The 13,202-nt window shown below is 40.4% G+C and overlaps 1 protein-coding gene across 2 annotated transcripts in view; it reads left to right on the top strand.

The window, feature by feature from the left end:
* The first annotated feature begins 602 nt into the window (after positions 1–602).
* fubp3 (far upstream element (FUSE) binding protein 3) overlaps positions 603–13,202 on the top strand; it is a 30,035-nt gene continuing 17,435 nt past the window's right edge. For both annotated transcript variants that reach the window (XM_039779756.1, XM_039779755.1), the window contains exon 1: positions 603–724. In XM_039779756.1, coding sequence (XP_039635690.1) covers positions 629–724 — 96 coding nt within the window. In that variant the 5' untranslated portion in view covers positions 603–628. The remainder of the gene's footprint in view (positions 725–13,202) is intronic.

The raw sequence follows: 13,202 nt of genomic DNA, 5'->3' as shown, positions 1-13,202 counted from the left end.
ACACACACACACACACACACACACACACACACACACACACACACATAACATTATGATTATTCATGCCAATGTTAAATATATTTTGGTTAGAGTGTTTTCCCTACCATTGTATTGGTAGGGAAAAGAATGACAAAATGATATTATGCTATATATTCATTATATATACTGTAGGGGGCCACAGGCAGCCTATATATACACATATATATACACATACATATATATACACACACATACGTATACACATATACATACATATATATATATATACATACATATATATAATTTCGTATGTTATATGGTACAAAAATAAAAAGATCCTCTTTAGTCATGGTTGCAATGAATTCCCCTTCATTATATGGCTTTTGTTCAAACTGTAGTGTAGTTGAATTATTGTATGTGCAGTATACTGTACCATATAACGAAATTATATAGGCCTATAGGCCTATAAAATGTCGTATGTTATATGGTACAAAAATAGAAAAAAAACATCCTCTTTAGTCATGGTTAGTGTTTTCCTAGCCTACATCTGTGGTTTTCGATCAACTCGCGAGATCATCTGGCTCGCGGAGCTTTGGCCTGGCACGTGTGCTGTTTTTTTTTTAAGTGTGGCTCTCAGCTGCCGAGGCGGATGATGATGATGGCGGAGCTGGTTCAGGGACAGGCCTCGGTGGCTCAGCCCGGAACGAAAGATGACTTCGCAGACACGATACGCCGGGTCAGACAGGTAAAATGCTCTTCAGCGAACACAAGTGTAGTTCTTTCGGACCACAAACAGCGTGTTTGCATGCGAAGCAGGGCGGTACTTTGGTCGGGGCACCCCGGACCCCCTACTACAAACACTCCTCATGTACCCAGCAAGCTAGCAAGCTAACGTTAAGTAGCCGAGGCAGCATAGCTGAGAGGACAGATTAGAGTTTACACGAGACAGAAGACGCGTTAAGTAACCGTGTCAAAGCTGCCAAAACGACCACATAAACCATGTTTGACGCGAAACACGAAGGCCTCTTATAATGTCGAAGTTTGTGTAACTTTAGTAAGTTAAGTCGACACACTGCAACCTGTTGTCAAGCCACAGAAGTTGCAGTTAGCTTAGCTTGCTAACTTACTATCACAAGTTTGATACCCTGCTGATTGACCTGCAACGTGACTAAAGCTAACATTTAGTTTAGCTAGAGATGAATCCTGAACCACGGAGCTTCCTGACACGCTGTCATAAAGTTAGCTTTACTATAACCGGCTGTTGCCCCAGTTAAAGACTCAACTGAGAGCTTAATCGGTGATCACATGTAGTCCTACGTTTAGACTCCCCTATTTCCCTTCTTTAACTTAATAAGCTTGTTTATAAAACGTATAGCGTTTTTTTAATCGTATGATAATAAATGTGAGTAAGCTAGCTAGTAGAGCTTGTGTAAGCTAGCTAGCTAGCGTATGTGGTAATGTGTGTCCTAAAGGTGCTGACACACCAAGAAGATCGTCGGCCGGTGAATGTCCGTCGCACTAGTTTTTGCGGTGTGTCACTCACCGCCGGCCCTTTTCGACTTTTTTCCGGCCGATTCAACATGTTAAGTTGGTGAGAGCCTCTCACTGAGAGGAATCAATTTGATTGGCTGTGCAGCTAAAGCGAATAGTGCACGAGAAGACAAACGGAAGTGAGGAAGCATGCAAACTGAAGTCAGAGAGGGCACACATATATGATGTATTATAAGGCACACATGGAAGGCTCTTGTCATTTTCCATCTTACCTGATCAATCCAATAAACATAGGGTTGTCAAAAGGTTCGAACTATTGGAATATCTATTTTTCTATTATGTCCATAATAGGGTAAAAGTACGAGATAACAATAAATAACTATCTATGTAGGTATATTTAGTTCAATATAGACATGTCTTTTAATAGATCTACATACCTACACACATTACAAAATAAAGATATGATTATGTCCTATACCATAACACTTAATTAAAAGACTGTAGACCTCTCTTTCTCCGTCCTTCTGCACCGTGGTTGGTGCTAGACTGAGAACTGATGCCCCTAGTAAACTAGCCAGCCGGCGGGGCCCCCCGCTACATTAGTAAAATTTAACAATGTTTAATTCACACACTCTTCTCACATGGTAGGAAAGCACATTGCTATGGCCAGATGAGTGACAACTTTGTTCGACTCATTTTCTGTAACCAGTGTACCATGGAGGCATGTTTGGTGGAATTAGCAAGCTAGCTACAGTGTTTCCCACAGTTTGATAATTTACTTGTGGTGGTGAGTGTCGCAGGATGTGACGGCGCAGCGTGTGATTGCTGGGTTTAGTAATAGACTAGTCAAAGGTTTATGAGCTATTTTATTACATATTAACCAAACCAGACTAGAAGATGATACAGATGAAGTGTGTCCTATGATGTGCTATGTCAGTTAAATCTGGTTGGTTTGTCAAATAAATGTTATGATTCAGCAGATACAATACCCGATTGACTTTACCCAGAGCAGAAATATTATGTATTAACAACTTCACCTTAAAACCATACTATGATCCATACAGAAAGTTACATGCTATAAATCTCAACACTCACGGCATGTCTCCTCTTAACTCCTGTTTAGTGTTGTTTTTAATCTCGGTTTTGGGGATCCTAATAGCGTTAAACACGCTGTTTTGTACAGGAGGCCGTTGGTCTGTGTGCTAACAAATTACGTCGTTTATTGGGGGGAAAAAAAGAGAATTTTTTGGGGATTTTATCTACCCTATTAGGGCTGGGACGATATGCTTTTGATTCTGTCACGATACATGGGTGCTGATTTGTATTGCGATTTTCATTCCTTGCGATTCTAGAAGTATTGCATTTCAATAGTATTGTGATTTTCTTTTCCTTTAACAAAAACAAAAGGTGAATAATACACTTCTAGAGACAATATATCAAACATTTATAAAAACTTGATCGTTTTCTAAGAAGAATGCACATCACATGTCAGTCTGACATTTAATTTGTAAATAAGAACATAATGTGGTAGAGGTGTGATGAGATCTCGTACCACCGCTGTGAAAGCTCCCTGAACGTCTCGTCCCACGAGATCTCGCGATATTTAAACATTACGATATTTCTCGTTGAGGTTAAAAGTTGTCTCACGATATCGGTACACAAGTGCAGAATTACGTCTGTACTACCCAGGACCAATGCATAAATCAATCAGTGCCAAATATCGGTACGTAAGAGCGTGTAAGCGCAAGCTTCTCTGTCCTCTCTGCATATTTCACAGAGAGCGGGGCTCTGCTCCGACACACAAACACAGAGCGAAAGTTACATTGACTCTGCGGTTTTGTTAAAGTCACAGTAAGACACGGCAATGCCGGTAAAGCAGACACAAGTGTGGTTACACTTTTTAAAACTTCACGCACACACCATTTGTTGCAATATAATATAATAGTGAGATTGCGTAGCAGTTAATGTTACTCTTCTGAGACAGACAGGTGTTCTCTATAGCCCTGGTGACTGACTGACAGGCACTAGACAAAAGCGTTCATATGCCCTGGTGACTGAATGACTGAGGTTGTAGGGCAAGCCAAGGGAACTTTATTTCTATAGCACCTTTTTAGCAACAAGGCAATTCAAAGTGCTTTACATAAAACATTAAAGAGCAATTAAAATGGCTAAAAAGAATAAGATACAAATACAAGAATAAGTTATAGTGCAGTGTAAGAAATGAATAATTATTTGATATAATAGGTTGTAGGGACGGGTTTGGGAGGAGATGGACACCACAGTTACAAGCATGATCGGTTTGCGTACAGTAAAGGCAAAGAGTCTTAACTTATTTGACAGAAATCTATGCATGTGCCTGTCATTTTTGACAATTGGATGAACAAAACTGTCTATTTTGCTTGGGTAAATGAAACCCCAGTTAACAAAACTGCTTAAAAAATTATATTTAAATACTACTGGTAAAATCATCATTTTTGTTCTGCTTGTTCAATGGTTGTTTGGTAAACTGCTGTTAAGGATTTGAATTGCTATTTCTTTTTCTCAATTCATATCATTTTTGCACTGGTGATTCTCCTTTGGGACTGGCTAAAACCTCTTTGGGGGGGTGCCAACAATTCTGCAATGCTGATCTCCGGTCTTTGCCGTCGTCCTGACGGAGGGTGAAGCAGAAGGACCGTTGGCTCTGTGCTGCTACTGGCTGATTCAGGACAGCAAATGCTGTTTTGTGATATGTATCACAGGAATGATTTATATATCCGGTTTACTTTTTTTTTGGAATGACAAATACATTACTGCTGCCATGGAGAGGTATTTCCTCTCACCCAGGCGTAGAACGTACATGCTAGTTGGCTATCGATTTGTAATCTTTGCGGTGTGTTCAAGTGAAACTTTTTTGCCAAAATGCAGGCATTGTGGGGAGATGCCACAGTCGGCCTTCGTCGCCACTAGTTCTTTGCCGTCTGTTTGGTGTGTCTGCACCATAACAGGCAGCGTTGGAGTAAAGCCATTTAATGTAACGTCATCTGTTCAAATAAGCCCCCCTCCACTCCTCCTGTTGAGCACACTTGGATTTTTCCATTGCTGACTGGAAAATAAACAGAAAAATATAATTTTAAAATACAATCTGCAGTTCTGTTCTCCTGTTTCCCTGATATTGCTTAGTTTCAGGTGGTGACTGTAGCAGAGATGGTCACTCTAGTTTGGCCACCATTGTCAAAAGTAGAGCTGTAATAAAAGATTAGTATACCACTGACTGCTGTTAATAGTGTGTAAATTGGACTTTAGTCATAGAGCTACCAGTTGAGCTTTCACCGATGTAGATTATAACCTAGATATTAATAGTGTCCCTGCATGTTTCAAGCCATAATTCATAAAATATGTGCACAAATAGATTTTATTACAGTTTATGCTCATTGATAATGCTCATCAGTTATATACAAACAAAGATACAAACTTGACATGTCACTGTCCATCAGTGTCTGTCATGATGCATCCACTTTGTCACATGTATGCGACACGGTGTTCACAAGGTCTCAGATCATAACAAAAAGCTGCCACCAGAGGAGGAACGTTTAACGTTGGCCTCTCAGCAGTAGCAAATAAGTTTAAGATTTAATTGTGGGCATCTCCTTCACTCTTGCATCCTTAATTGCAGAAGGCCATATATACTGACATTTATCAAAGATAAACATCTAAATGAATCACATATTGGCCCTCATTAAAAGCTAGGCCTATGTATTTCTGCCAAATTGTTTGTGGCTGATGTTACATTGTGGATTTTAACATGCAAGTGCATATGTGCTTTATAGGAAAGGGAAGTCCTCTTGTTTTGCGTGTTATTAGGGATGCACCGATCCGACTTTTTCAGTCTTGATACCGATGCCAGGGCTTTGTGTATCTGTCGATACCCGATACGATCCGATACCGTTGCGGAATTAATAATAAACTGTATACCTTCCACCTTATACCTTCCTTCCACCATGTAGAAGAGACTAAAGCCACCAGACCTTCCTAACTAAACATTACTTTCCTAACTAAGACAAAATAACATAGATGTAATGTATTGAATTCTTATTTATTTGTTATTTAAAAAACAATTGTGCATTCAAATCGAAAATATAATGTAATCAAACTTTTTAAAATAAATTTAAATAAATAATGGGCCTTCAATAATGGGCCACCTTCATATAGGTTTATAATGGCTTATTCTACTGTCAGGAGTACATAGTATATCACAAAAACATGTTAATGTCATGTTTACTAAAAGCTTTAATTACTAAGGGTTTGGCTCCAAGACATTATACAATAACTTTATATTAAGGAGAATCCATGAAACGGTTACAGAAGCTAAACTATTTTTATTGTAAGTAGTAAAATAAACTCAAATCGAATGAATAGCCTACACATACAAACAACTTTAACATTGTTTCCCTTTCAAAACAATAGTTGTAAGCTAGTTGTATAAACACTACCTTGGCCACAGGTAAGTTAGGTTGTAGTGGGGGACTGAACGTAGCTGTTTGAATAACGTTAGTAGGTTGGCAGACGTATTTCAGCGAGGCAAGACATCTTAAATCCAGAGTTTTAGTCATTGCTCTGAACCCGTCTTTCTCAACGGTCTATAGCGGGACCGGAGGTGGATTGCGTTCATAACGTTGCTCTGCTGCATGCTTGAAGTGACATGTCTTTAACGTTAGCACAGTAACGTTAGCACGGCCGAGTGACGTTACGGTAACGTTAGAGCGACAGGCAACAACAGTGGCTAAATTATGTCCGATTTTTTTTTAGAAACCAAAAACTTCGGAACAACAGACGGCTCCTCTCTTGAGCACACGTTGTTCTGGTGTATCTCCGGTCTTTCTTCATCCTCTAGCTAACTTTCTTCTTGGTTCTTGAATGTGCAGTACCGACCGGAGCCTCTTCCAGCTTAACGGACTGTTATGCTACCTGGCTAGCTAGCTAGGCTAGCAGCTATAATGTTACCCAGCTTGCCGTTGGGCGGTGTAGCTACATTTGTAAATGTAAAATTATTAGTGTTAGAAACTATTTAATTCACAAATTGTTATATGCTATGGTGTTTTATCCTTTTAAAGAGAGTTAGTTGTGGGTTATTAATTGTTATAAAGTTACTACCATGAGTGAGAAGGGTACGCAGTTAACAGGGGTCTTGGTGCTGCGACGGAGGAAAAAAACAAAAAAAACTGGATCGGCCCTTGGATCTGTTAATTTTTCCGATCCCCGATCCAGCTAATTTTTCAATATCGGGGCCGATATCCGATCCTAATATCGGATCGGTGCACCCCTAGTTATTATGACATCAACGTGGCAAAATTCTGAGAGATGGGAGGTGGAGGCCTTGTTTGGATGTTTCTTTATACTGATGTGTGGGTTCCCACAGATGCAGTTATAGCAGTCACCGGATTCTCCTTACTCTCCCTACATCCAGTGAGAGCGACTGACATTTAAATCTTTAAGATGCATGAGCTGAAATTGCTTTATTCCAATTTCATGTTAACTACGTTTTTTTTTTTTTTTAATTGAACAATTATCAGAGCAGGGTCAAACAAAGCACATAATTGTGCAAAGGTCCATTAACTCATTAGCTATAATCACAAGATGTTGACCCTTGCAGTAGACCTTGATTTTCAAATATTTGCATTATGCCTCCTGCTTGCATCTTCTGATCTATATTCTTTTATTTTTTTTAATTATCTGTCACTAAATGTACCTACTCTATCTTGGTCCTAAACATAATGAATACCTTAACCCTCTGTAAACTAATAAACACACACACACACACACACACACACACACACACACACACACACACACACACACACACACACACACACACACACACACACACACACACACACATTCTTGTAAAATGTAAAGACCACATTGAGAGCAGAAGTGTTATGAGTAGTGTAGATCACTGACAAAACAGTTGTTCCACAGTGCCCAATGTACAAGATGTTCTTGGACCCTAAATATAAACTATACATACTTGGTTCCCATGTGAGCACATGTCACATGATTTCAGTTGTCTTATTTTTAGACAAATCTGACATTTCAGTACATATTTTAAGGCTTAAAGTATGAAACCTGACTGTAGTTACTATTAAAGATCTTTTAGATTTTTTTACTCCTATTCACTTAGCAAACATTGCGTTCAAGAAGTGAGTTGGTCTTGGAGGCCAGTCCAGCCTACAGTGGTGTTTACCCAGAGGCCTCCACCAGACTGCATGACAATACTTGACCTGACTGCTGCAGGACTCCTTTTGTAGCAAATGTTTATGAGCATGCAAAGTAAAGTTGTGATTTTTGTTTAGTTTTTTTGTTGTTGGTATACTATACTTCAAAAAAAAAAAAAGTAAAACTTATTTTGGGGAGACTAAAATTACTCTGGGTTTTCCTAGTAACCTTACCAAAATGGCTCAGGATGCTGCAAATGTTGGTATAATATGAAAATGGCTGGTGGATTTAAGACATTGTTGACATTGTTAGTTAATTTCCTATCCTGGGCTGGGACACACATTCATACGGTTTGATAAAGTAGCATTACTTATTGGACTTTAACTTATCATTGCACTTACAATAACGAGCGTAGCTTTCCTCAATTTAGGTCATTGTGTACTCTCATCTCCGGTTTTTCCCTGCATCCACCGTGTGTGTGTGATTAGTTGTCAACTCTTAAATTAATCTCCAACTATTTTGATAATCGATTAGTCGGGTTGAGTAATTTCTTTTAAGACAATTAAAGGGGCGATAGAATGCAAAACAGATTTTACCTTGTCATAGTTGAATAATGACAGTTTAGTGGGTAACTAGGACATGCATAGAACCTCTAAATCCCATTGACACCTCTTTTCTCTGCAAATCTCACTATTTGAAACTGCCTCTGAAAACGGGCGAATCTCAACAAGCCTCATAGTTGACGTCAACTATTGCAACTCCTCCTCATCTGGCTCTAGTCTGTGTTTGTCACGCCCCAACATTTGCATAGGCTACACAACTGACCTGAGATCAGTTAGTCTTCTGAATCTAGGTCGTGCAGATCTCAGAAATTGTATACATTGTTCATATGCTATTTTACCATTAAATTGCTGCCTGTGTTGCTGCCTCGCCGCCTGGCCTGCCTCCCTTCACAGACCCCGGCCTGCTGTGAGCTCGATTGAGCTCGGTTACGTCTGGCAGCCCACGGCACTTCATACCCGCGCAAAGTCACCGCTTTGGGCCAATTAACTACGAAACGCCGCTGCTCTGACAGAGCTCCAGGGCCTGCAACTCCCCTCTTCCTGCTAGCTAAATGCCCGGTGTATTTGAGTGAAAGCGCGGTCAGCGAGCTTGTTACGCCAGCATTCTCTTACAACAGGTTCCAGTTAATCTTTTAATGTGTGTAATTATAATGTGTTGAGTTATTTAAACAAATGATAGGGGAAATAAACGCCGCTTGTCCGTGAGTCTCATTGATAGAGCCTGCGGCTGGATGGAGCTCTATCAATGAGAGCTAGCTAGCCTCCTCTTAGAATTCCTCTGGAATTCACAAAAATTCATTAACTTTAAATTGGACACCGTTGTTGGCTTAATAAAACTTTTAGTTAGATGTTGTATAAGTGGCGTGACGAAATTCAAACTGTAAATATACTCTAATTACAACCAAAAATGAAGCTAACTAGCCGCAATCTGTACACATAGGATTGAAGGGACAGTCGCAGCTAACGAAACCCTTACAGCTCACAAATATTAATTAACTTGAAATCGGACACCGTTGTTAGCTTTATAAAACATATAGTTATATGTTGTATAGCTAAGTGGCGTGACATGTGTGTAACATGTGGTAAGAGATTGCTGGTGTAACAAGCTCGCTGACCGCGCTCTCACACACGGGCCATTTAGCTAGCAGGAAGAGAGGAGATGCAGGCCCTGGATCTCTGTCAGGGCAGCGTTGTTTGGTAGCTAGTCCATTAGCCCAAACGGTGACTTTGCGCGGGTATGAGGTGCTGTGGGCTGCAGCAGTCGTGCCGGAGCTCAATCGAGCTCACAGCAGGCCGGGGTCTGTGGAGGAAGGCAGGCCGGGCGGCGAGGCAGCAACACAGGCAGCTGAACTCCGACACACAGTTTTACCAAATTTGCAATTAGCCATACATTTTCGTAAAACGGCCCATATTTGAGCTTTATATAGTTGATTTCTCGAATTTGGTAAGAAAACATTGCAGTGTCTGGAATATGAGATTCTGTCGCATTTCTAATGTGTGTATTGGGGATTCGCTCAACCAATCAGCGCGCGTCTCTACGTGTGTGTGTACGGGGCTAAGGCTCAACCAATCAGCGCGCAGCTCATCTAAATATTCATGACCATACCATATTTGGAAGAAAAGCTCTTGTTACAAATGGGGCCAAAACACAGGGATGCATAAGGGCCAATAAAATATCAACCAGGCCATTTTCAGCCCAACCAATGTTACATATCCCATTAGGAGACCATAAGGAACAGTGTGAAATACCCTATATAATCATTCTATCACCCCTTTAACGATTAATCAAGAAAAAAAATCAACAGATTAATAGTCTATGAAAATACTCATTACTTTCAGCCCTAATTGAAACAGCAGCAGCTTTCAACGACTTTAAAGTAAAAAATTGTTACAGCGTACATTGATGTTAAAATGTATACAGGTTGGCAGGATGGTCTTTTGCTGTACGTTTTGTTGGTAAACGTGAGATGTTCGAGTCACACATGTCTCGCACGTATTCATATCCGAAACAAGGAAATTAATTTGGTGATGTAAGTGTGTTACGTCCATGGGGGTAAGCTTCGCTTCAGAACTTGAACCTCCTATGGCGCCATTTTGATGCTACAAAACGATCACCTCCCGTTAGCATTCCATTGACTGCCATTCATTTTGACGTCACTTTGACAGCGAATAACTTTACATTTGAAGCGTTTAAAGACTCTATTTGTCCATTGTTTATTTCTAAAGAAACACGACAATGTATAAAAGGTTCCATTACCTTGTACCTCACGTTATGGCTCCATAGCAGACGTTTTTGTAAAAATAGGCTAACGATTGTGTCATAACCAAGCGACTTACTGTCGCATAGTAGAGGAATTACCGTATAGTACAGGAGAAGATCGCAGGCAGTTTCGACTCACATTAGCCATTTAAGGGGTGATAGAATGCAAAACTGATTTTACCCTGTCATAGTTCGGTGGGTAAATAGGACATGCATAGAAGCTCAAAATCCTATTGACTCACCTTTACTATGAAAATCTCATATTTTGAAACTGCCGCTGAAAACGGGCGAATCTCAACAAAGCTGGAAGTTGACGTCGACCTCCCAAGACCTGTAACTTTGTCACGCCCATGGGTGTATTAAGAGAACGGTCACGCCCCAACATTTACATACTGCTACACAACTGACCTGAGATCAGGTAGTCTTCTGAATCTAGGTCACGCAGATCTCTGCTATTCCATTACAAAATTCACTTCTGAAACTTTTTTATGCGAGAATTCAACTATGTAAAGCTCAAATATGACAAGCGGCGTTTATTTCCCCAATTGTTTGTTTAAATAACTCAACACATTATAATTGCACACATTAAAAGATTAACTGGAACTGTGGTAAGAGATTGCTGGCGTAACAAGCTCGCTGACCGCGCTCTTACTCACACACACCGGGCATTTAGCTAGCAGGAAGAGGGGAGTTGCAAGCCCTGGAGCTCTGTCAGGGCAGCAGCGTTTGGTTGTCCATTAGCGCAAAAAACAATGGAGTGCTGTGGGCTGCCGTGACGGAGCTCCAAGTACCTCACAGCAGGCCGGGGTCTGTGAAGGAAGGCAGGCCAGGCGACGAGGCAGCAACACAGGCAGCACCGGCCGCTGAACTCCGACACACAGTCTTACCAAATTTGCAATTGGTCATCAATTTTCATAAAACGGCCCATATTTGAGCTTTATATAGTTGATTTCTCGCTAAAAAAAAGTCTCAGAAGTAAATTTAATAACGAAATAGCCCGATAAACAATGTATAACTTTGCAGTGTCTGAAATATGAGACCTGCTGTCGAGTCTCCCATATGTTTCTATGTAGTTTGCTCAAACCAATCAGCACGTAGCTCATTCTGAATATTCATGAGCATATCATATTTGGAAGAAAAGCTCTTGTTCCAAATAGAGCCATATTCACAGGGTAGTTAAGGGTAGGGTTGGGTACCGTTTGGATTTTTACGATTCCGATGCCGAACCGGTACTTTTAAAACGATTCCGATTCCTAAACCGATTCTTGACATAAAAGAGAGGCTTTTTATGGAGTTTTGTTTTTATTGAAAATTATTTAAATTTAACAATATATTGTTTTAAATATGTAATAAAAAAAAAAATAAAAAAAAAGGCTGCCGCTGTCCAGAGCGACAGAGGGAAAATATTTCAGTCGGAACCGAAATGACGAACCGAAATTCGCGTATCGTTTCGGTACCCAGCCCTAGTTAAGGGCCTAATAAAATAGCATTTGGGCAATTTTCAGCCCAACCAATGTTACATACCCTATTAGGAGACCTTAAGGAACAGTGTAAAATACCCTATATAATCATTCTATCACCCCTTTTAAGTTTAATTACTAATGTTAACTAGCATTTTAGTTAGCAATAATTAGCCTGTGCCTATGTTATCTCTTTACATATACCTATGCCCTCCGTCTCTGCAAGATTCGGAATGATTGAGATTTCTCTTGGCACAGCTACCAGAAGACTTACAACTTTCAGACAGGTTGCTCACGTCACATTTACGTCGTCTCTCTCATGGAGGCTGCGCAGTAACGCTCAGTGCTCACCAGAAAAGTGCTTCTAATATCCTTCACTGGTCTCTGTCCAGAACAACGGGATCTGTTGGTCCAGTTTATATACGGTCTATGGTTACGTCTACCAGTTCTCACTCCCGCTTGGTCAGTGGCTCTCAGTCACATACTGACGCAAAGTCTGGCACGTGGGACTGCTGTGATTGGTTGACTCCGGTTATTAGTCAAATTTGCGGTAAAGTTGCGGTGATTGGTCAAAATTGCGAGTCGCACCGAATTCACGGTGATCGGTTGCATTTGCGTGAATTGTTGCAATCACGTCATCGCAAAATCCTGGAGGGACTCATTTATTGAGTTTCCTTTTTGCGAAATAGTGAATTTAATTCCCTCTGGAAATCATATGTCTAGGGTTTTTATTGTGAAAGGTAAAAACGGAAAGTCTCTGGTAAACGCTGCCTTAACAAGGTTGAAAGGACTAGTAAAGTTTTCTGTCTGTACGGTCTGTGATTGGGACCGCAGCCTCCGTGTTTTATGATCCTCATAAGTAAACAACACAACGTGATTGGTTGATGTCTTCATTCGTGTCGCGAAAGATCAGAAAACTCTACCTTGTTTCGGAAAAAATTACGTCGTGACGGAAATGGTTCGAAAATATGACAAAAACGTCCCCGGTGTGTAAAGGCCTTTAGTGTTCATAATGAATGTTGTGTATACTGATGGATTTTTCATTTAAAAAAAACAGCAACCCCACATCTGCTGCCTTTTCTGCCTCCTTATTTCCATTTCTCCCCTCTCGCTTCCACTGGTGGGCTCCGAAGTAGATAATCATCCCTGAAGCTGATGGAAGACTCTAATTGCCGACACTATATTTTCATATTGTGAAAGAAATTCCCGTCAGGCACAGATGTCAATTTTGTGTAATTTTCTGAAATGCTATAC

Source organism: Perca fluviatilis, chromosome 17 (assembly GCF_010015445.1).
Source record: "Perca fluviatilis chromosome 17, GENO_Pfluv_1.0, whole genome shotgun sequence".
Taxonomy (NCBI): domain Eukaryota; kingdom Metazoa; phylum Chordata; class Actinopteri; order Perciformes; family Percidae; genus Perca; species Perca fluviatilis.
Note: the sequence above shows the minus strand (reverse complement) of the source record. Positions and strands in the feature narration are given on the sequence as shown.